General features: G+C 50.2%; 1 protein-coding gene across 6 annotated transcripts in view; it reads right to left on the bottom strand.

Moving 5' to 3' along the window:
- Positions 1-20,613, bottom strand: part of EIPR1 (EARP complex and GARP complex interacting protein 1) — a 126,309-nt gene extending 105,696 nt beyond the window's left edge. For 3 of the 6 annotated variants that reach the window (XR_010405412.1, XM_064571881.1, XM_064571884.1), the window contains exons 1-2: positions 20,432-20,613; positions 8,711-8,794 (exon numbers count right to left, since the gene is read on the bottom strand). Coding sequence is in view for 5 of the 6 variants with exons in the window: in XM_064571881.1 (XP_064427951.1) it covers positions 8,711-8,794; positions 20,432-20,473 (126 nt within the window). In the remaining variant the exon portion in view is untranslated. The remainder of the gene's footprint in view (positions 1-8,710; positions 8,795-20,431) is intronic. The other 3 variants (XM_064571879.1, XM_064571882.1, XM_064571880.1) reach the window with 2 other exon arrangements.
- Positions 20,614-20,649: the final 36 nt, after the last annotated feature.

The following is a 20,649-nucleotide window of genomic DNA, read 5'->3' as shown; positions in this document are numbered from 1 at the left end:
GAACATTATATAGTTCTAAAAATCATGAAAAACACGGGGCATCTGGGTGGCTCAGTCAGTTAAATTTCTGACTCTTGGTTTCAGCTCAGGTCATGATCTCGGCGTCATGGGATCCAGCCCCGCATCTGGCGCCACACTCACTGGGGAGTCTGCTTCTCCTTCTCCCTCTGCCCCTCTCCCCACACCCTCGTGTGCGCACACACACCTGCACACATGCTCTCTCTCTCTCAAATAAAATCTTTTTAAAAATCATGATAAAGAGCAATTATAAATACCAAAAATGTTATGAAAGCACTAAATTTTACAAGCAGAACACAGACTACAAGGCAATATACAAAATCGGGAATAATTTTTGTGTTGTTAGGGTAAAGAGGAAATTCTTTTCTTCTTTTCTTTATTATTTGACACATTTCCTGCTTATTTGGAAATTCATTAAGACTGAAAACATGAATGAATGCGCTTAAATGTACTGTTTTTCTGTTCCCTAATCTATCGCTCTGCAATGCACTCAAGCGCTAGGAGCCCCACAGCTGACAGCACCAGAGTTCTGGCATCAGAATTCCCGTTTGCTGGCTCAGTCTCCCCCCCCACCCCGGAAGAAAGCGCCCCCGTCCCCTGCATCAACTCCCAGTGCCCTGCACACCGGTACCTCTGCCCCCTGGCCCAGGACCTGTGGCTGCTGGGCTCTCCTGCCTAGCCCCCTCTCCCCCTGCTCCAGGTCGCTTTCATCTGGGGAAGGGTCCTCCTTCTCAGCACCTCGCCAGGACACCCTTTTCTCCCGTGGGAGGACATGAAACACATGCTGTCCACAGGCTCCAACACCTGACCCAAAGTTCCTCTAGGCTCCTTTCTGCACTTCCAGGTACACGGACACAGCAGGAAGGAGGGACACAGCTAAGAGCCCCCCCCCCAAGTCCATCTCTCCTAATCTGACACGCTCTCACGCTACTGCAGCCCTTAACCTTCACCTTCAAGCTTGACAGTCCTGAGATTTTTCCACATATCCTCATTTACAGTGGGTCCTAGGCAGGCCCACAGGATATGTCCTCATGAGATGTTTTAATCTGGGTATGTTCAGAAAGCACTGTAAGACATCACCACCATAGGGCGTCTGGGTGGCTCAGTTGGTTAAGCGACTGCCTTCAGCTCAGGTCATGATCCTGGAGTCCCGGGATCGAGTCCCACATCGGGCTCCCTGCTCAGCAGGGGGTCTGCTTCTCCTTCTGATCCCCTTCCCTCTCGTGCTCTCTGTCTCTCATTCTCTCTCTCTCAAATAAATAAATAAAATCTTAAAAAAAAAAAAAAAAAAGATTTAAAAAAAAAAAAAGACATCACCACCATAAACAAAGAGATCAGAGTAACAATGGCTAACAAGTAAAATGGGCCAGGCACTATGCTATTTGACATACATTATTTCCATTAATCCTTAAAAGAGACATGTAATCATTAGGCATAATCTACAGGTGGAGCAACCCAGGCTTAGAGAGTTGACGTAGTATGTCTCATGCAGTTAGAAACAGGATTCCAGAGCATGTGCCCTGAACCCCCACACCATCTGGGGCACAAAGAGGCTCCCCGTGCTCCCCTGGGCTTTGCACTGCAGCCTGTGAGCAAAAATCAGCTCCTGACTACAAAGAAGGAGACTGTGTCTCAAACTGTCTGTTCTCAGGGCACCAACAGCTCCCCAGCTTACACGGACGTACAAAGAAATATCCTGTGGAATACATATATGCAGTTACAGGGCAGTTATGAAAACAATTCGAAGAAAACACTACAACTAGTGAGTGCAAAAGATTATAGGGGCACAAAAAAAAAGACCAATTAATGTTGGTTAAGAGGGTCGGGCAGACATGTGGTCGTCTGGGTAGTGCTTAATCGTTACTTTAAATTCTTCATGCCAGGGACAGCTGGGTGGCTCAGTCGGTTAAGCATCTGCCTTCAGCTCAGGTCACGATCCCGGGGTCCTGGGATCGAGCCCCGCGTCGGGCTCCTTGCTCAGCAGGAAGCCTGCTTCTCCCTCTCCCGCTGCCCCTCCCCCCTTGCTTGTGCTCTCTCTCTGACAAATAAATAAAATCTTTTAAAAAAATAAATTCTTCATGCCATATCTGAGTTTTTAAAATATTTTAACAGCTTATAATGAAGATCAAACTCATACATTCTGAATTACCACTATTAAGTATTTTAAAGTTGGACTTACTAGTGTGGGGCTAAGGGCACAGATGAAGATGACTCTATAAAAAGGGGTAAGAGCCACAAAATTCATTAGGAAGCCCGTGAAGATGTTACCACACTCTTACAAATGAAAAAAAAAGAAAAATTAAAAATAGGGATAAAATTGGAAATAAAAAATTAAAAGCTCCCTTCTTAGGGAAAGTTAAGGATCTGGTGGCTTGGCCTTGGGCACATCTTCCTACCAGAGGCCCATGAGCCAGCAGACCCCATGCCACACCGCCCACCACAAAAAGTGAATAGGCGCCTCCCGGCAGTTCCTTATGAAGAACACAGCACAGCAGGTGGCTAGACCTGGAGACAGCAAGTCCTCTTGCCCGTCTCACACCTCCAGCGCGCTCTCCTCCTAGCTCAAGTCAATACTGGAAAGCTCGGTTTCAGCTGCAGTCCTTTTTGCTTCAGGGGGACACACAGGATGCACAGTGATCCGAGACTGGGGGACCTGCATCCAATTTGATTCTGCCACTTCCCAGCTGGTTTACCCTGAACCAGTCATTCACTCTTTCCTGGTTCTTCCTTCAGCATAAGTATACTTAGGAAAATGGATTCCTAGGATTTCTTTATTCTACCTGAAACATATCGTGATCCTTCAGCTAAGACTTGAAATGCTAAATGAAAGTTATTATCAAACATACTATATGTTTCCCACTGCTGATGATGCCCACATGGCTACCATTTACCTGTCTGTATTAATACTCCTTCCTGAAGCAAATAAGCCCCAGTGTATGACCATCCTTTGTCCATGAAGCCAAACTATGCTTGGCAGCCAGAAGAAAGAAAGAAAACAAAAAACACCCGTATTCCACACCCTCTTGGTGCCCAGTGAGGGCCTTTCTTGGCAAAGCAGTGTCTCCGTCCATGTGGGCGGCTGTAACAAACACCACAGATGGGGTGGATTATAGACAAGAGGAATTTAGTTGTCACAGATCTGGGGGCTGGAAGTCCGAGCTCAGGGTGCCACAGCGTGGTCGGGTCTGGTGAGAGCCGTCCTCCTGGATCAGACAACCACCCTCTCCCCATGTCCTCACGTGGCAGAAGGAGTAAGGGCGCTGTGGGTCAATCCCATTCATAACAGCTCCACTGTCATGACCTAAGCACCTTCCAAAGGCCGTACCCCCTCCTACCATCACCGGGGGGGTTAGGTTCCAACCTATGAATCCGGGGGGAAATAAACACTCAGACCTTAACAATGGACAGGATGGAGGTCCTTCAGAGCATCTGCTGCAGGGTTGGGGAAAAAGCTGGAACCAAAACAGGTCACTGGAATACCCCCAGCTGTCTCTTTATCATCACACTTTTAGATGTAAATCCAACAACTAAAAAGATATAAAGTAGAATTCTATGTTTTAAAAAGAAATTCTGAGGTGTAATCAAAACTTGGAAGAGGGGGTGGGGAGGGGAAAGTGGAAGGAGGGGTGAGGGAGGAAAGGGGTTTCAGTTTCAGTTCGGGGGGGCGGGGGCTGCTGAGAGTCTCGATGTCTAACAAAGGCCCAGGCGATTCTCAGGGTAGCCAATGACAGAGCTTGCAGGCAGACGGGGCTGATGAACAAAGCTATCCGTTATCAAAATACAAATACAGAAAAATGGAGTTTACAAATTAAAAACAAAAGTTAAAAAGGAAAAGATCGACCAGGGGAAGAAGCCACTGTCTGTCACTCCCCTCAGGGATCTGCCTTTTCAACTGACCGTGCTGGGAGAGGACAAGTCTGCGTCCCCTGTCACCCTGGCACTCATCCCCCAGCTACAGAAGAAACAGGAAGTTAGCAATAGGCAAAGAAACTCTTGAGGAAAAGCACGCTGCAGAAGTAAACCCCTTCAACCTGGAATCCCTTGTTTTGAGTCTCTGCCTAAAGTCCCCCACTGGACAGCCAGTGAGCACACAGCCCCCGCAGAAAGAACCCCACCTTCTCCACCTACCCATGAAGGGGAACCCAAAAAGATGGAAGACTCCACACACTCATCCTGCTCCCAACACGGAGCCTTGTGCAAACTAAGGGCAGAAAGTAAAGCAGTTCATCTGACAAAAAAAAAAAAAGGCCCGCAACTGTGACAGCTCTAAAAATTTTCAGAAAATAGCACAGCTGAATTAATTAGACCTGGTTCAGGGACTGGCACTTTCTAGGGAATTAAGGACTGCCCAGGAGCTGATGGCCTGAGGCGAAGCCAGGGGCCATTAACCCTCACCAGCCAGCCAGCCAGCCAGCCAGCGGGAGGCGTGGGAGCAGGGCCACAAGGCCAGGGCACCCCAGCCTGGGCGGGGTGGCCTGATCTGGGGAGGGCTCCCATCACTAGCACCGTCTGGGTGGGTGTCTGCGGAGAAGCGTGCAGGATGCCTTTAGGACACGGACCCCAACCACCCTGTGCTACAGGTGGAAGCGGCGGGGGTGGGTGGGTGTGAGGAGAGCAGCTGTGTTTCTGCCCTAAATTTTATGGCATCAAGGATGTAGCTGTCTGGGAACCTTTCCTGAATGTCCAGTATGTGACGGCTGCCTGGGTGCTGTGCTTCCAGACCCCGGTGCCACCTGCTGTCTCCTTCCTTTCAGAGCTTTCTTGTCCCACCGCTGGGGAAGGCTGCAGCCATGGCCGAATCAAAGGGTGGGGGATGGGTCTGCTAGCCTCATGGTTCCACGCCTGGTTCCCCAGATCGAGCACAGCTCGATCACCTGTGAAAAACCTCATACCTGCTTAGGACCAACCCCCTACCTGCTTAGAAATGGGATCAACAACACCTGTCCACTGAGGTCGCAGGTGTGGGAATCGCCCCCACCCGGCCCTGAGCGGAACCCCGCTTCCCCATCCTGCAGGTGTGTGCCTCTCTGACCTGCAGTCAACGGGCAGGGGCGCAGGACCCACCTTCCTGGCCTGTCCCGGCACCTGGCTGTGCCCGCGGGAAGCGCGCACCCGAGTGGATGCTGCGGGCATGGCTACCAACACCCTACACAGACCTACTGCTCAATGTGGAGGCACAGAGCCGGGAATCCCCATCCTCACAGCCGCTCAAAGACCCCTGGAGCACAGGTCCCCCTCACGGTCAGCAAACAAGCTGAGAGGGGCTGCAGGATTCGGGTGTGTGGGGGCCAGTTTTCACCACTTACAAACGCACTCCATAACCGTGTTCTAATGAGAACATCGGCGGGCGGGACGCCTGGCTGGCTCAGTCAGATGAGCCTCCGACTCTTGGCTCGGGCTCAGGTCACGATCTGAGGGCCGTGGGATCGAGTCCCCGATGGGCTCTGTATTCAGCGGGGAGTCCGCTGGAGATTCTCTCTCTCCCTCTGCCCCTCCCTCCCGATGCGGGCTCTCTCTCTCTCAAATAAATAAATCTTTAAAATTAATAATAACAACATCAGTGGGAAACAGAGGAACAACCGTACTGCTTCTGGAGGGCAGTGGGCATGGCGAATGCTGGGGGCGCCCTCTGGGGGCATCCTCTGGGCGCCGCCTGGCTGGCCACAAGCCCCTGCACACACACATCCTGCGTGGAAGAGAACGTGCTGCGTGGGAGGGGAGCCAGGCCCACCACACAGGAGAGAAACACACATCGCACAGCAGAGGCACGTGCATGGGACATGTGAGCTCGGCAGGTGTGAGGGGAACACGCGGGGTGGGTGTGCAGGGGCGCGAGCTCAGGCTCAAGCCCTCCCTCTCACTGCCTCTCAGAACCGTGACTGCCCGCGGCCCGCGTCTGCCCCACCACCTCGCTGAGCACGCAGCTCGGGGCACAAACCACTCACACACAACATCCGCGTTTGTTGGACGAGTGCACGCGTGCACGCACTCCCGACGACGTCACACGCTTTCCCAGAAACAGGGACTCTTTGATACCTATCATGTGGAGTCACCCACGAGAGGCCGCTGCAGGCGAGGCGTGGAACCAGGAGGCTAGCAGACTCACCGCCCACCCTTTGATTCGGCCATGGCTGCAGCCTTCCCCAGCGGTGGGACAAGAAAGCTCTGAAAGGAAGGGGACAGCAGGTGGCACCGGGGTCTGGAAGCACAGCACCCAAGCAGCCGTCACATACTGGACATTCAGGAAAGGTTCCCAGACAGCTACATCCTTGATGCCATAAAATTTAAGTTAAATATTTACCTTGTCCGTGCCCTACTGGAAAGTTGGGTTCTAAGACTGACTCTTAATGACAAAAGTTATTCATTTCACTAGGTCCAAGGACGGATGGCTGTATTCTGGAAACAGGACTGTCTGTGTCATGAAACTACATTGATGCAACAGGACATACAGAGCTGTAATCGGCAACGCGCTGCGGGATGCTGACCTCACAACCCGGGGAGTCCTAACTCCCTGCACGGTGCTCCCCACAGAGCCTGCAGAGACCTTGCTCCAACAGGATTTAAAGAGGATTAAAGCACGTCAGGTCATCTGGGGCTGCTCCTCTCTTGGGGCCACAACTAAGTCTGACTTGTGGATGCCCTCGTTGCTTCGTCTGGCCTTTAATTCACTGAGCATCCCTCATGACATCATAGTAATTTCTTCCCTAATCTCAGAGTTAAAAAGTGATACCTCCACCAAAACGTTCCATGGGACAGCCTCAGGACCGAGCGGAATTGACAAGCAGGCGGGTGAGGTGAGGCGCTTCGACACCGGCAGACAGGGCCCCGCGGGCTCCCCGACACCTGCCGTGTGATGGCTTCCGGGGTCGGCGGTCGGCCCCACATGGGAGCCACGAGTCCGCCTTCAGACTCCCCGCCCCCTCCAGCGCCGCTCCCGCAGGGCCGGGCCTGCACCACAGCATCTGCGCGCGGGCGCCCCCCCCCCAACCCGCAGCCCCGAGGCACCCCGTCGGGCGCCCCCCTGACCCACACAGCAGCCCCCACAGAGCACAAGCTCCTCTTCCCCGCAAGATGCCCACTGGAAGCCATTTAATAAATCCTCCTTACCTGACATTCTTCCAGAAGGAAAATGACACACACGTTCAGAAAAGTGAAAATTAGGAAAACAATCTACCTCACAAATGCTCACATCACCCAAAGGTAACTGTGGCTCAAATTCTGAGGCCTTGTGGCCTGTTTCTGCCTAGTCTTTGCCGCACCTTAAGACTCAAGTCTGTACTTTATCCTCTGCCGTCCTAATCGAGGCATAACTGACGTAATATTGTATCAGCTGCACGTGTACATCCAATGACTCAACGTCTGTAGCTATTGAAAAATTATCTGCTTTTTTAACACTACTGGGATCACACGATGTATACAATTTTAACATTTCACAGAATCATCTAATGATTCTTAAATTATGACACTGATAAGTTTGTAACTTAACGAGCAGTCAGTAACAAGCACTCCACCATGAGGAACCAGGTTCAACCGGGTCCAATCATGAATCTGCCACCATAGACGGCAGCTCCATCCAACCTGATACCGGCAGGTGATTGCTGCTAACTGTTTCACAATTATTCGTGCCATTAGAACACTATTCCTTGTATAGAAAGGTCTTCCTAGGGGCGCCTGGGCGGCTCAGTCAGTTGGGCGTCTGCCTTCGGCTCAGGTCATGATCCCGGGGTCCTGGGATCAAGCCCTGCATCGGGCTCCCTGCTCAGCGGGAATTTACTTATTTATAAATAAATAAAATCGTTTAATAAATAAATAAATAAATAAAATAAATAAATAAATAAAGGTTTTCCTATGTTTTGGGTATAGGAAGTAAAGTTTACATAATATAAACATTTATCTATAAAGCTCTACACATAAACTGTCAATCTAAAGTCTCTCCTAACAGGAGAGGGGCAATGTCGCTACTCCACACCCAGCAGCACACTCTTCCACAGCTGTCTTAAAGCCACTCCCCCGTGGGACAGTGGTAACTGGGCAGAGGCCCTGCTCCAGGGCACGTGGCCATTTGCACATTTCCCCCAGGATCCAAGACAGTTCACATCCTCACAACATCCTCAGCACCCGTGGGGTACAGAGAGCAGATGGCTTGATCGCTGTCTTGGCGATGAGGACCATGAAGTCCAGTAAGGTTAATCCATTCGGTCAAGGTCATACGTTTGTGTCCAGCCACGAACTGAGCGCTGGTCTGTGAGTAGCCAACACTCTCTCTACAAGAGTGGCCAGAACAGCCCCTCCCGGAGTGCGTGGCAGTGAAAGCCTGGAGCTCGATGGGATTATGGCCTCATCCAGGCTCGGCTGGAAAGAATGCTGTGAGCACTTACAGTGGTCATCCACCATCCCGAGCAGAAACAGTGGTGCCGACCACGTCCCCTGGATAGCTTATCAATCACTTACACAGCAAACCCTACGTAACCCCACAGACTAACACTATGACAGTGATGCTACACAGAGTAAGTTTAAATTATTGAATTCAATTATTACATACAGTTGGATATTTAAATCCCAGTGAAAGTTTTATTTTGTTTGTGTGGCATTAATTTTCTCAAATGTTGTTTGAAAAATCAAGAGCAAAATGGTTATAAAACTAAGAATAGGCTTAGTAATTAACATATATACATTTGTCAAAAATAGTTACCTGATTATCATATTTAAGAGACTGCGTCCCAACCAAAAACCGAATGGCATCTGTTTCTGCAGTCTGAGGTGTTAGAGCACGGGCCTGCAGGAGGGAAGGAAAATGCACACACATTTAAGATGTTAGATGTAACAGAGACGATAAGGCAGTTACCTCCTCTACTGCTGCGGGAGTATCAATTAGTACAAAGTGCCCACTAGGCAACTTAGAAATGTGCATGCAAAGCCTCCATCTTTTGTATACTTTGTGACACCACAATTCCATTCAAATGCGTATATGGGCACGAAAAATAAGCAATAAAGATGTAAATGGTATTTTTAATAAAACCATAATTTTCAACAGAAATAGACTGGTGGAACAAATCATCTTTCAACAGTACAGCAGAAAATGGTTCCCAGCAATGGCAGAGCAGGTGGTTTAAACCAAGTCTCTGGCAGAGGACAACTGCAGAAACTAAACAAAATACTCTGAATTTGTTTCAAGGCCTCCTTTAAGGAGCTACCATAGCGACGAAGGAATGCCAAGATCTTGGAAAGGGAGGGAAGCTTAGAGAGGCAAGCCTGACCTCTGGCCCCCTTTCGGCTGGAGGCATCTGTCAGTCTGGAAAGTGTGGCTAGCAGCTGACACTGAGGAATGCTTCTGACAGGCTCATAGACTGAGGGTACAAACATGGAGTGCAGGGCCCACCACGGAGAAGGGGCCAGCAAAGCACTAACACTCAGGGTTGGGATCCCATAGGGCACAGGCCAGGAGTGAAGGTGAACTAGAAGGTCAACCTGCACAGACTAACGCTCCAGGTCACCTTAGTCCATGACTGGATTTTAAGTGAACTAAGCAGGATGATGCTCCTGGGCTGGCCAGCCACCTGCCAGAAGTAACAGTAAATCCTCTGGAGGAAGACAGACTTCCAAAGTTTCTACAGTTTTTCTCACAATGTCAAACACTCAATCAAAAATAACTAGTCATACAAAAAGTCAAAATCATATGATCAAAAGCCAAACAATAAACAACAGAAAGGGACCTGCTGAGCATTCAGATGATCAGGTTCTCTGGGAAGCAAGCTGTAAATCATCAAGCTTTGTGCACAGACTTGCTGGAAACACTCTTGGGAATGACATCATGGAGGAAGCAGCAGTGAAGGCATCAAGGAAGCAGGAATGTGCAGAGGACACAGAGGAACTGCAGTGCCCACAGGGAGGCCAGAGCTGGGATGATCCCTCAGAGTGGAGCCATCATGGCCAGGCTCATCTATTGCCCAGCCCCCAACCCCATTGATCAGGCATTGGAAGCAGGCTGTCCCTGGAGAGGGGTGTGACTTAGGGCAACATGGCTCCATTCAGCTGAGGGCACGTTCCGGGATTATGGGTGACTGATAGCTCTCAGTGGGTCCTGCTTTAGAGTTTGCCCTCTCCCTCTGCCCCTTTCCCTACTCGTGTGTGCTCTCTCTCTCTCTCTTTCTCTTGCAAATAAATAATCTAAAAAAAATAAATAAAACGGGGTTAGAGAAACAGTAGAGCAGTCGTCCTAACCATTCAGTCTGCCTGGTTTTGATTTGCTTTCCACGACTGGGGTGAACAACAAGACCTTTTCAGTGTCCACTGCCAAAAGGTTTGGAGACAACGATTTCATGTCATGCTCTCAGAAAACACAACCATAGCCCCTATATCCCAACCCCTCCTCACAAAGGGTTGCTGGCACAAAAACATCAACTACCAGAATACATTTCGGTGACAGCAAGAAAATACATGTCCAGAACAGTATTCACATTATTAGGCATCTGGAGGAAAAAATCCATTCTAGCCAATATGCCTACAACCTGTTCAACAAAACTAGACTGGAGTCAGACCTCTTCACAAAACTGATGAATTGTTTTGAGTCTATACACCTTCTGCCAAAAATGCACATACATACACGTAGAATTTTGCACATAATACCACAAATTCACAGACCCCCTGAATCCTATTTAATTAGAACACCACTTGGTTAGAGAAAAATGGTGAGGAAGCATCCACCCCATTGCAGAAATAAACCCCCAGCTGCTCAGAAGGCAGAACCCAGGTCAACAGAGGGGATGCGGGATGGGCTCCACCTTCAAACAAGAACACTAAGACTTAAATGGAGGTACATGTCATCATCCCAGACAGAAAAAGCCTGAAAGTCCCCAAAAACAGGGCCCAGAAGAGGACTCATCTGAGAGGAAATGATTATTTTCCATGAAAAGACTTGTCTGTGCTTGGAGTCAGCAATCGTGAGCTGACTACACAACGCCTGCACGGTGGCCACGCATGGAAGGTACCACAGAGGGTAAGACAGTAGCCCTGCCCTCAGGAAACAGACCTGCAGGAGACATCAGACAAGACCCAAACAGAGCAGGTGGGAAATGACTACGTATCGGCCCCTGGCCCAGACCACAGCAGCAAATTAACATTTATCAAAACGCATCCACGAGCTCAACTTCAGGCAGAAGACAGGATTAAATGCCATTACTGGAAAACAGAAGAACACCAGAAAGAAGTATGTTGTGTTAGTGGCCATGAGACTGGACAAAAGGGCAGCTCAGCGCTACAGAGGCTGCTGAGTGCCATCACGAACCAGCATTCAACCTGCTTCATCCTGAAGCAATTTACAGAGCCCAGAACTGCACCCCTGGGCAGGACTATCGGTAAGCATGCAAGGAAATAAAGTCGAAGAGATCATGTGTTTCAGAGACAAAAGCTACCACAGTTTTAGAGAAGTACTACAAGTCTGACACTACGCATTCTGTCACACACAGTAAGCCACTTCTTTTTTAAAACACTGAATAGGAAGGGCACCTGGGTGGCGCAGTCGGTTAAGTGTCCAACTCTTTGTTTCAGCTCAGGTCAAGATCTCAGGGTCATAACATCGAGCCTCATGTCAGGCTCTGCGCTCAGCTCAGAGTCTGCTCAAGATTCTCTCTCCTTCTCCCTCTATCCCTTTCCCTGCTTGCACACTCATGCACTCTCTCTAAGATAAGTAAATAAAAATAAAAAACTGAAGAGAATTATTCTTACAAAAGAATCTAAACTGAATCTTTAAAAATTACAGTGAAATCTCAAAAACATTGAATCTAAGATCTTTTTAGTACTTTATTGGGTAAAATTATTATAATAACTTAACTCCGGCCATTTGGGTGATGGATGTGTATCCATAATTCTGGTTCTGTGATGAAGTGAATGATCTAATGACCTTCCTACGTCTAGTCATAATGATGATTTTGTGGTGTTCCAATGACCTCATTGTTACAAGATCAAATTGTAGGGTATAATAGGTCATAAAACATCTCCGTGTATTTTACCGTGGTTCATCTTCATAATACAATGAAGGAGACCCAAAGTCAAGATGGATAATATCTCTACTTAGAAGATAAAGATGCTGAGGACCAGAGAGGTTAAGTGACTCAGTCATGGTCACAAAGCTCCTAGAGGAAGAACCACCCAGACTCCCAGCCTTGAGTCTGGTTCTCTTTCTGTTATGGTGATGCAGGGACCCAGGAACACAGGTAAGATATTTACACACGGGACTGAAGGCAGAGCACAGGCCACTTTTTTATCATTCCATGCCCTGTTCTCAAAAGAAGGGCCATGGCACTTTCCTGACACAGCTGTCTTTCCACCCACCTCACCGTTTAGTGAGCCAACCCAGGACAAGGCAACTGGAGATGCTGAGAAGCCTGGCTCTCACCAGAAGCACTCTGAAAGTTCCACTCCGTGACAAGAGGCACAAATCCCAGACCTCCCAGTACTCGCCGAATACTAAGCATTCCCTTGGGAAATTCAAAACTGTCTTCATGTGCTTATTAGTCTGAGCAAGTAAACGCTCCCTCTGGTGAACGTCCAGCCCAGTTCCTCATCAGAACTTCCCCCACCAGGCGCTGCGCCCCAGGCAAGTTTAAGGTGATGCCGGAAGGCGAGGAGGTGGAACAGGACTTGTGTTTAAGCAGCAGAGACAAGGGTGGGTTGAACCTTCTACAGTGGGCGGTCTCCCCCCAGAAACAGCCTCTTTACTGAGAGCTGCCCCAGATCGCTAGGATGACAAACCAGGAAGCTAGTGACCACCCAGTGCCCTTCCTCACACAGCAGATCGCCTCCTCAGCGATCTGGCAGATCACTTTACAAACACAGAAGAAAGAGCAAAAAGAAGGTAAAGCCCCAACTTCTTCACTCTGTGCTAACTGAGTACCTACTTCTCTCCGTCTCCCACACCCAAAATCACAGAGGTCCAGAGTGCATAAGAGGAACACTAAACCTCTTGAGCTACTCATGGATAATTATGGCAACAACACTGCTCCTGGGGACACGGACACGCTCACTGGCGCGTTCACTCACACACTCACTCCTGTAAGTGCAAAGGCTGACCATTCAGCTCCACCAAGGGGCTGCCGCCTGCCCCTCGTCCACTCTGCTCTGCACTGCCAGATCCTCTGGAGGCCCCCGTGCAACCCAGCCCGACCTTACAGCGAAGAACTCGCCTCACACTTGAGCAGCAACACAGAAGCTATCAGCTGGCCTCCTGGAGACGTCGCCACCTGCCCTCCTACCCAGAGATGGGTGCTCCTGCCCTCCTGCCCAGAGAAGGGGGCGCCCCTGCCCTCCCGCCCAGAGAAGGGGGCACCCCTGCCCTCCTACCCAGAGATGGGGTGCCCCTGCCCTCCTGCCCAGAGAAGGGGGCGTCCCTGTCCTCCCACCCAGAGACGGGGAGCCCCTGCCCTCCTGCCCAGAGAAGGGGGCATCCCTAACCTCCTGCCCAGAGAAGGGGCGCCCCTGCCCTCCTGCCCAGAGATGGGGCATCCTTGCCCTTCTGCCTAAAGATGGGGAGCCCCTGCCCTCCTGCCCAGAGATGGGGTGCCCCTGCCCTCCTGCCCAGAGAAGGGGGCATCCCTGCCCTCCTGCCCAGAGATGAGGAGCCCCTGCCCTCCTGCCCAGAGATGGGGCAGCCCCTGGTGCCCGCCTGCAGCACACAACATTGGGCAGCCCTCTCTCTTCTCTGTCCATCTCCTCTTCTCTGGCTTCTTCTCCTTAACTAGGAAAATCAAGTCCCATGTCCCCTTGTCCTTTGAAAATATCTCACCTTCACTCATTTGCTTCTCAAGCTGCTGCCAGACCTCCATTCTCCCATTCGCTGCCAAGCTTAATGGTGGCGTAGACAGGGGGAGCCTTCCTCGCCCTGACCGGTTCCTCCCCGTCTGCTGACCTGGCCTCACTGCAGCCAGCCCGTGGCACCACCCTCCCTGTGGCCTCCAGCGTCACAGCCATCAGATGCCCTTGACATGAGAGCCGTCTGTCCCTTGGCCCCCGAGGACCCAGTCCGTCACCACCCAGCCCCCTGCTCACGCTGTGGCTCTGCGCCCACGGTTCCATCCCGACTCTCCCAGGCCACACTGCCCTCCTAGCAAGCCCCCTTCCCACAAGCGTCATCACTGTAACCAGGCTGGTGACTGCACACCCACTAACCAGGTCCGCGGCTAACAGCCCCTGATCCCACCTCTTGCCTACCAGGCCAACCACACGGGAACCCCTAAGCCCGCATCCCGCCCTCCCTAGCTCCTCTCCAGCCACACCGCCACCCCTCCCCACTCCTTGCTTGAACAGCATTTCCACAACCTATTACCCAACCTTCCTGACATGAGTCTTTATTCCAGGTCACCCTCCACTTCCCACCTCATCAAGTCAAATCGGGCCCTCAGGTTTTCGAGCAGTAGGCTAAAGTCTTCATTTCGCTCTTCCAAACCCTACGGAATTACACAAAAGCAAGAACGAGAATAAAAAGCAGAAACAGAGACCGTCTTCAGTGAAACTCGGAAACATCTATAATCCAAACACATGCCATAAGAAGAAAGACTTGAAGGTAGAGGTCAGAGCCAAGAGGGGTGTTGAAGAGGGCGGGCGCTGGCGACCCCCCACCCCCACCCCACGAAGACACGGCAGGCACCGCGGGGATGGGACGGCATGACAGGCGCATGGCTGGTGGCAAGAGTCAGAGCAGGCCGAGCAGGCTGGGCATCCCGTCTGGAAGCACTCTGGCCCCACAGAGTGGAGGGGTGCCGCACTGTGGGCAGCCAGCCTGGGCCATCGTCTTTGCCCGGGGATGAGTGAGGGCTGCAGATTCGCTCACAAACCAAAGCCTGGGCTGCAGGAATTCCCACCGGTCTGGAGCCTGGGCCAGGCCCAACTCCGCGTACAGAGCTGGACTGGAAGGCTCGTCCGCGAGACACCAGGATCGGAGGAACTCAGGAGCCCTGCAAGGGCACCACCAGGAGGGACAGCGAGGTGGAACAGCGGGAAGAGCTCGGAAAACACACACGCACTGACCACATGCTGCCACGGAAGAGCCAGAGCTCATACTATACAACCAGGATATGTCTATAAAACCTAGCAGAGCAGTCACCTCTTCAAAAATGAGAGAAAAAAAGAACAGGAAAGTAAAAGGGGACAAAAATCAAGACACAGCTTGGAGAAGATAAGGCACGGCAACTGCAGGCGAAGCCTGGGCTCAAAGAGCTCACCGAGGGAAACGCAGGGCCGCTGCAGGAAGGACACAAGGCCGGACCCCCACTCACAGCAGGGGATGTGGGCAGGGCTAAGAAAGACCCCAAAAGTTTCAGGTAATAAAAGACATCGAGTTCAAAACCGTAAGATACCCAGAAAACAGTAAAATCAAGAAGTCAGTGTTCAGAAGAAAATTCATGGCCTAAATGCTTACATTAAGAAAAAAGAATGACACGGCGCCTGGGTGGCTCAGTCGTTAAGCGTCTGCCTTCGGCTCAGGTCATGATCCCAGGGTCCCGGGATCGAGTCCCACATCAGGCTCCCTGCTCGGCAGGAAGCCTGCTTCTCCCTCTCCCCATCCCGCTGCTTGTGTTCCTGCTCTTGCTATCTCTGTCTCTGTCAAATGAATAAATAAAATCTTTAAAAAGAAAAAAGAAAAAAGAATGACAACAAACAAATCAGGCATGCAACTGAGGAGTCTTGGAAGAACACCTAGGCTGTTCTGGATTCTGCTCTCCACACGGGCCTCCAGGAGGGAGGGTTGCTGGGTTGGTGTTTGATTCCTTCTCTGCCCTGTTCTAGGGCAGAGAGTAATGCCTGGCACACTGTAGACCAGAAGTACTTGTCGACCGAATAAATGAATGAATTTCCTAGGAAAATCCAAATGACCAAACCTAACCTCAAAAGAAAGGAAGAAATCAGAACAGCCAGTGACACACATCCAGAAGCCAGTGCTGGGAGAGAGCCCGAGGCTCAGGAACGGGCAAGGTGGACACACTCAAGCCACTTCAGTGGGGCACAGTGGTCCCTCGGCGTGTCTGCCGAAGGACCAGTGGCCCTCGCAACCAGAGGAGGTCTTCTTTTCTTTTTTTTTTAAGATTTATTTATTTATTTGAGACAGAGAAAGGGGCAGAGAGAGAGAGAATCTCAAGCAGACTCCTGCTTAGCGCGAAGTCCGACGCGGGGCCCTATCCCATGGCCCCAAGATCGTGACCTAAACCGAAACCAAGAGTCAGATACGCAACCAGCTGAGCCACCCAGGTGCCCTGAGAGGGTCTTCTTAATGCCAAAAGTTTCAAAGAAATAAGCGTGCAGGAGAGAAATAATCTTATTTGTAGAGACTTTTGAAATAGTCATAAAGAACGACAGTTCTGTTAACTGAGAACTGCAGATTAAACTCAAACTGGGAAGGCTGATTTCTCCTGCCCGGTACAGTGAGAGTGTGTGTGAAGGCATCTGAAGTCTCATTTACACTATTTCAAATTCAAACAATGCTGGAGAAACATCCATAACAAAAATTACAATCATAATTAGAATAATGTATACAATATTCAAATATGCAACAAATCTATAAAATGTAACTATAAGATGGCTTTGTGCTAAAATGTGTCACTGTTAAAATGCGGTGTCTCTGTGCCTAATTTGGGACCAGTCAATCCAATTACCACCTGACCATGGTTACTGGACGTCCTGTAAAACAACTCTCCCCCCTTTCAGAAAAGAGCCCTAAAATCCAGCCCAGAAGTGGTAGTATATTCCTTGTATTATTAATGTAAATAGACTCCAGTAATCATCTTGCAAAGCAAGGATGATAGGAACAGCACACCAGGCCGGGATCGTCTAGACCAGTAATACAAACACAGGACAAAAGGACGCAAGACAGGGAACTGGGACACCCAGAGGACAAAGAGCAGTTGTACCAGCACATGGCCAGCAAGCACACCATTCCCCAGGAAATTCGGGATAGGCTTATACAAAAATAAGGTGTTAAGCTTAACTGTCTGGGTGCCTGGGTGGCTCAGTCAGTCAAGCGTCTGCCTTTGGCTCAGGTAATGATCCCTGGGGTCGAGCCCCACATTGGGCTCCTTGTTCAGTGGGGAGCCTGCTTCTCCCTCTGCTGCTCCCCCTGCTTGTGCACTGGTTCTCTCTCTCTGACAAATAAAATAAAAAAAAAAAAAAACTTTATGAACAAGTGGTAAGGAGAAGAAACAGTTTTAAGTTGAATGTGGTGGTTGTCTAGGAAACAGATAAGATGGAAAAGGCGTGTTTAGGGTCTGCGTTCTTAAGCAGATTTTCAGCAATCTGACTACTTAAAAGACTAGTAAGAATTACTTGGATTTTCTTTTTAATTTTAAATATACAAAAATTAAAAAAACTAAAATCATAAACACAAGTCAAAAGTTGCTTCCTATGAGCTAAAAGATGTCAATCACATGATGCCATAATGTCCCATAAACACAAACGTGCTCAGCATTTTTATTTTAATGACCCCTGTATGGTGCTCTTCTGCCTTTTATTTGACATAGAAGGACCTCATTTTACCCTCGAGCCTCATTACCTCAGTCAATGGACAGCAATCAGATCCCCATCTTCTTTTATTTTTTTAAGGATTTTATTTATTAAGAGAGAGAGCACGCATGTGTGCACGCACGCACACACACACACGCACACACACAAGCAGGGGGGAGGGGCAAAGGAAGAGGGAGAAGCAGACTCCCCACTGAGTGAGGAGCCCAATCCAGGGCTCGATCCCAGGACCCTAAGATCATTACCTGAGCCGAAGGCAGATGCTTAACCAACTGAGCCACCCAGGCACCTCCAGATCCCCATCTTCGAAAGTAAAGTGTTCTCCACAGTGATTTGAAAGTCACTGACAACCAAACCTCCACTGTGACTTCCAGTTCTTTTTATGTTTACCGTAGTAACGGTTCTTCGGATTCAAGAATGTCATGGCCCACAAGCTGTCCAAAATAAAGAAGCATAAAAATCTGCTACTTCTTTTAAGATAAAGGAGAAATTCAGATAAAACATTTGATGCCCAAGGCAAGGATCCACTCCTTGATATTAATCCCAGGAAATAACATTTGTTATCTCAAAGATCCAACACTGAAGATCAAAACCTCTGTTATTTCTTAAGTAGATTTCTTAAGCAGATGAAGGAGTGATTAGGTACACTGGAGTCAGATGCACACTTTAGGAAATATGAGGTCAGGGACCCTCAATCTCCCCACAGGGTCCCTCTGCATGTGGCCACACATGCACCTTTTCCAGGAGAAAGCAGTGCAACTTTGCAGTTAAGGGGCTTTGAAGTTGGCTTGAGTTTAAAGCCTCTCTAGGTTAGAATCCCAAGTCTGGCTAGGTGGGCTTGGCCCACAGAACAGCATCTACAAGTAGGAATGAGAGAGAAGTGAAATACAGGCAGTCTTCAGCAGGGTACCCCACACACAAAGACGCTCTAAAAGCAGCCAGTTAAGGCACAATTGTGGGTAATTGAGCCCAAGGTCAAACACTGTTAACACAACTCATTCCTCATAGGACACTTTGATACAGCCTTGTATGGATTTATCTGTAAGAATTTTGTCTTATGATAATAATTAGAACATTTCCTGAATACTTATTATGTGCCAGGCAATGTTCTAAGTGCTTGAATCAAATATATTAACTCATTCAATTTTCCTAAAAGCCATAGGGGATCCAGACTCATTTTCCCATTTTAGTGGCAAGGAAACTGAAGCCCAAGGTTACACAGCTAGTAAGTGCTCGAACCAGGATTTAAAGATTTTATTTATTTACTTATTTATTTATGAGAGAGAGAGAGCACAAGCAATCAGGGGTTAAGGGAAGAGGGAAAGGAGATGGCGAGCGAGAGAGAGAAAATCTCCAACAGACTCCCCGCTGAGCAGGGAGCCCAAGGCAGGGAAAGATCCCATGACCCTGAGAGCATGACCTAAGCCGAAATCAAGAGTTGGATGCTCAACCAACTGAGCCACTGAGACGCCCCTGGAGCCAGGACTTAAACTTCAGGAGTTGTGGTGGTATCCAGGCTTTTAGCAACTAACGCTGCAGCTTCTCTCACTGTAAGCTTCTTTTTTTTTTTTTTAAAGATTTTATTTATTTATTTGAGAGAGAGAGAGAGAGCACATGAGAGGGGGAGGGCCAGAGGGAGAAGCAGACTCCCCGCCCAGCAGGGAGCCCGATGCGGAACTCGATCCCGGGACTCCAGGATCATGACCTTAGCTGGAGGCAGTCACTCAACCAACTGAGCCACCCAGGCGCCCCTCACTGTAAGCTTCTTGAAACCAAAATCATTTCTATTTTTTAGGGGTCTTTTTAAGATTTTTATTTACTTGTTTGAGAGAGAAGAGAGAGAGAGAGAGCATGAGCGGTGGGGAGCAGCAGAGGGTGAGGGAGAAGCAGACTCTCTGCTGAGCAGGGAGCCGGATGCAGGGCTGATCCCAGGACCCTGAGATCAGGACCTGGGCCCAAGGCAGACACTTAACTGACTGGGCCACCCAGGCGCCCCCATAATTTGTATTTTTAACACACATTTGGGGCACACAATTATGTTATCGGGTACTTCATAAGGCAGTGAACTGTGTCTTTTGTCTCTGTATCTGTCCTTAAGTGCCTTAAGGGTCCCAAAAGCCATCTGAAGAGTTTAAACCAATACAGGGCTCTGTTAGGACCTGCACCGTGCAACCTACCTGCCCTTCCAGCTCCCCCGGCCCCTTTCGCCCTCCCCCCCCCCCATCCGTAGACTCCCCTGTGGTCCTGCTAAACTGCATGTGCATTCCGGCTTCACTGCTCACACGGTGGGTGGGGGCCCATCCCTTTCACAGTCATGTGCTGAGCACCTACTACGTGATGGTCACGGTGAACAGGCCCTGCAGAGTACAGGGCGAAGAAAAATAGGACCTGAATGGTAAAGAGGTGGAATCCGAGTAGAGTCTGTGGTTCCACTCACAGGACTGCACCAACGTTCGCGGTTTCTAAGCTTTGATCAGTTTGCCACAGTCACGCGAGACTTCAACATCAGGGAAACTGGGTGTAGGGTACTGGAGAACTTCCCGTTTATCTTTCCGGCCCTTAGGTCCCGATTAAACGACCGTCTCCCCCGCCCAGAAAACCCACAGACGCGGTGCCTGCGTCCCCGGACTGCAGGCTGCAGGAAACCGTACACAGGACGTACACATCGGCCCCCAGCAACACCCAGGGCCGCGGGGAGAGGAGGCGGCCGGGGCTCCCCAGCCCGCGGGTCGTGGGCACCGGCGCTGCGCGCACCCCGCATCACGCAGGACCCGGGGCCTCCCGGACAACCGAGTCCTTTAAAGGCGCACCCGCAGCCCCCCTCCGGCCCTCAGCCGCACAGCGGGGCTGGGGACGCGCCGGCCTCGCTGCGCAAACCGCGCGGCGCCGGGGCCCTCCGGGGACGCACCTGGAACTCCAGCCCATAGATCACCGGAGCGTCGTCCTCCATGCTGCGGCCACTCACACGCCTAAGGCCTGTCCCTAGAGCGACGCGCCTCCGGGTCAGCGCCCACTCATCCCCTCCCGCCCGGGAGCCCCGAACCCGGCGTCTTTAGGCCCACCTCGGCTCCCGTAGGCCTTACTTCCTGTATTTTCCTGATGCGTCATCAAAACGCTCCTCGCCGG

The sequence above is a fragment of the Mirounga angustirostris genome, unplaced genomic scaffold (genome assembly GCF_029215605.1).
Source record: "Mirounga angustirostris isolate CCGP_5_RB_7025 unplaced genomic scaffold, mMirAng1.0.hap1 SCAF_10, whole genome shotgun sequence".
NCBI lineage: Eukaryota > Metazoa > Chordata > Mammalia > Carnivora > Phocidae > Mirounga > Mirounga angustirostris.
Note: the sequence above shows the minus strand (reverse complement) of the source record. Positions and strands in the feature narration are given on the sequence as shown.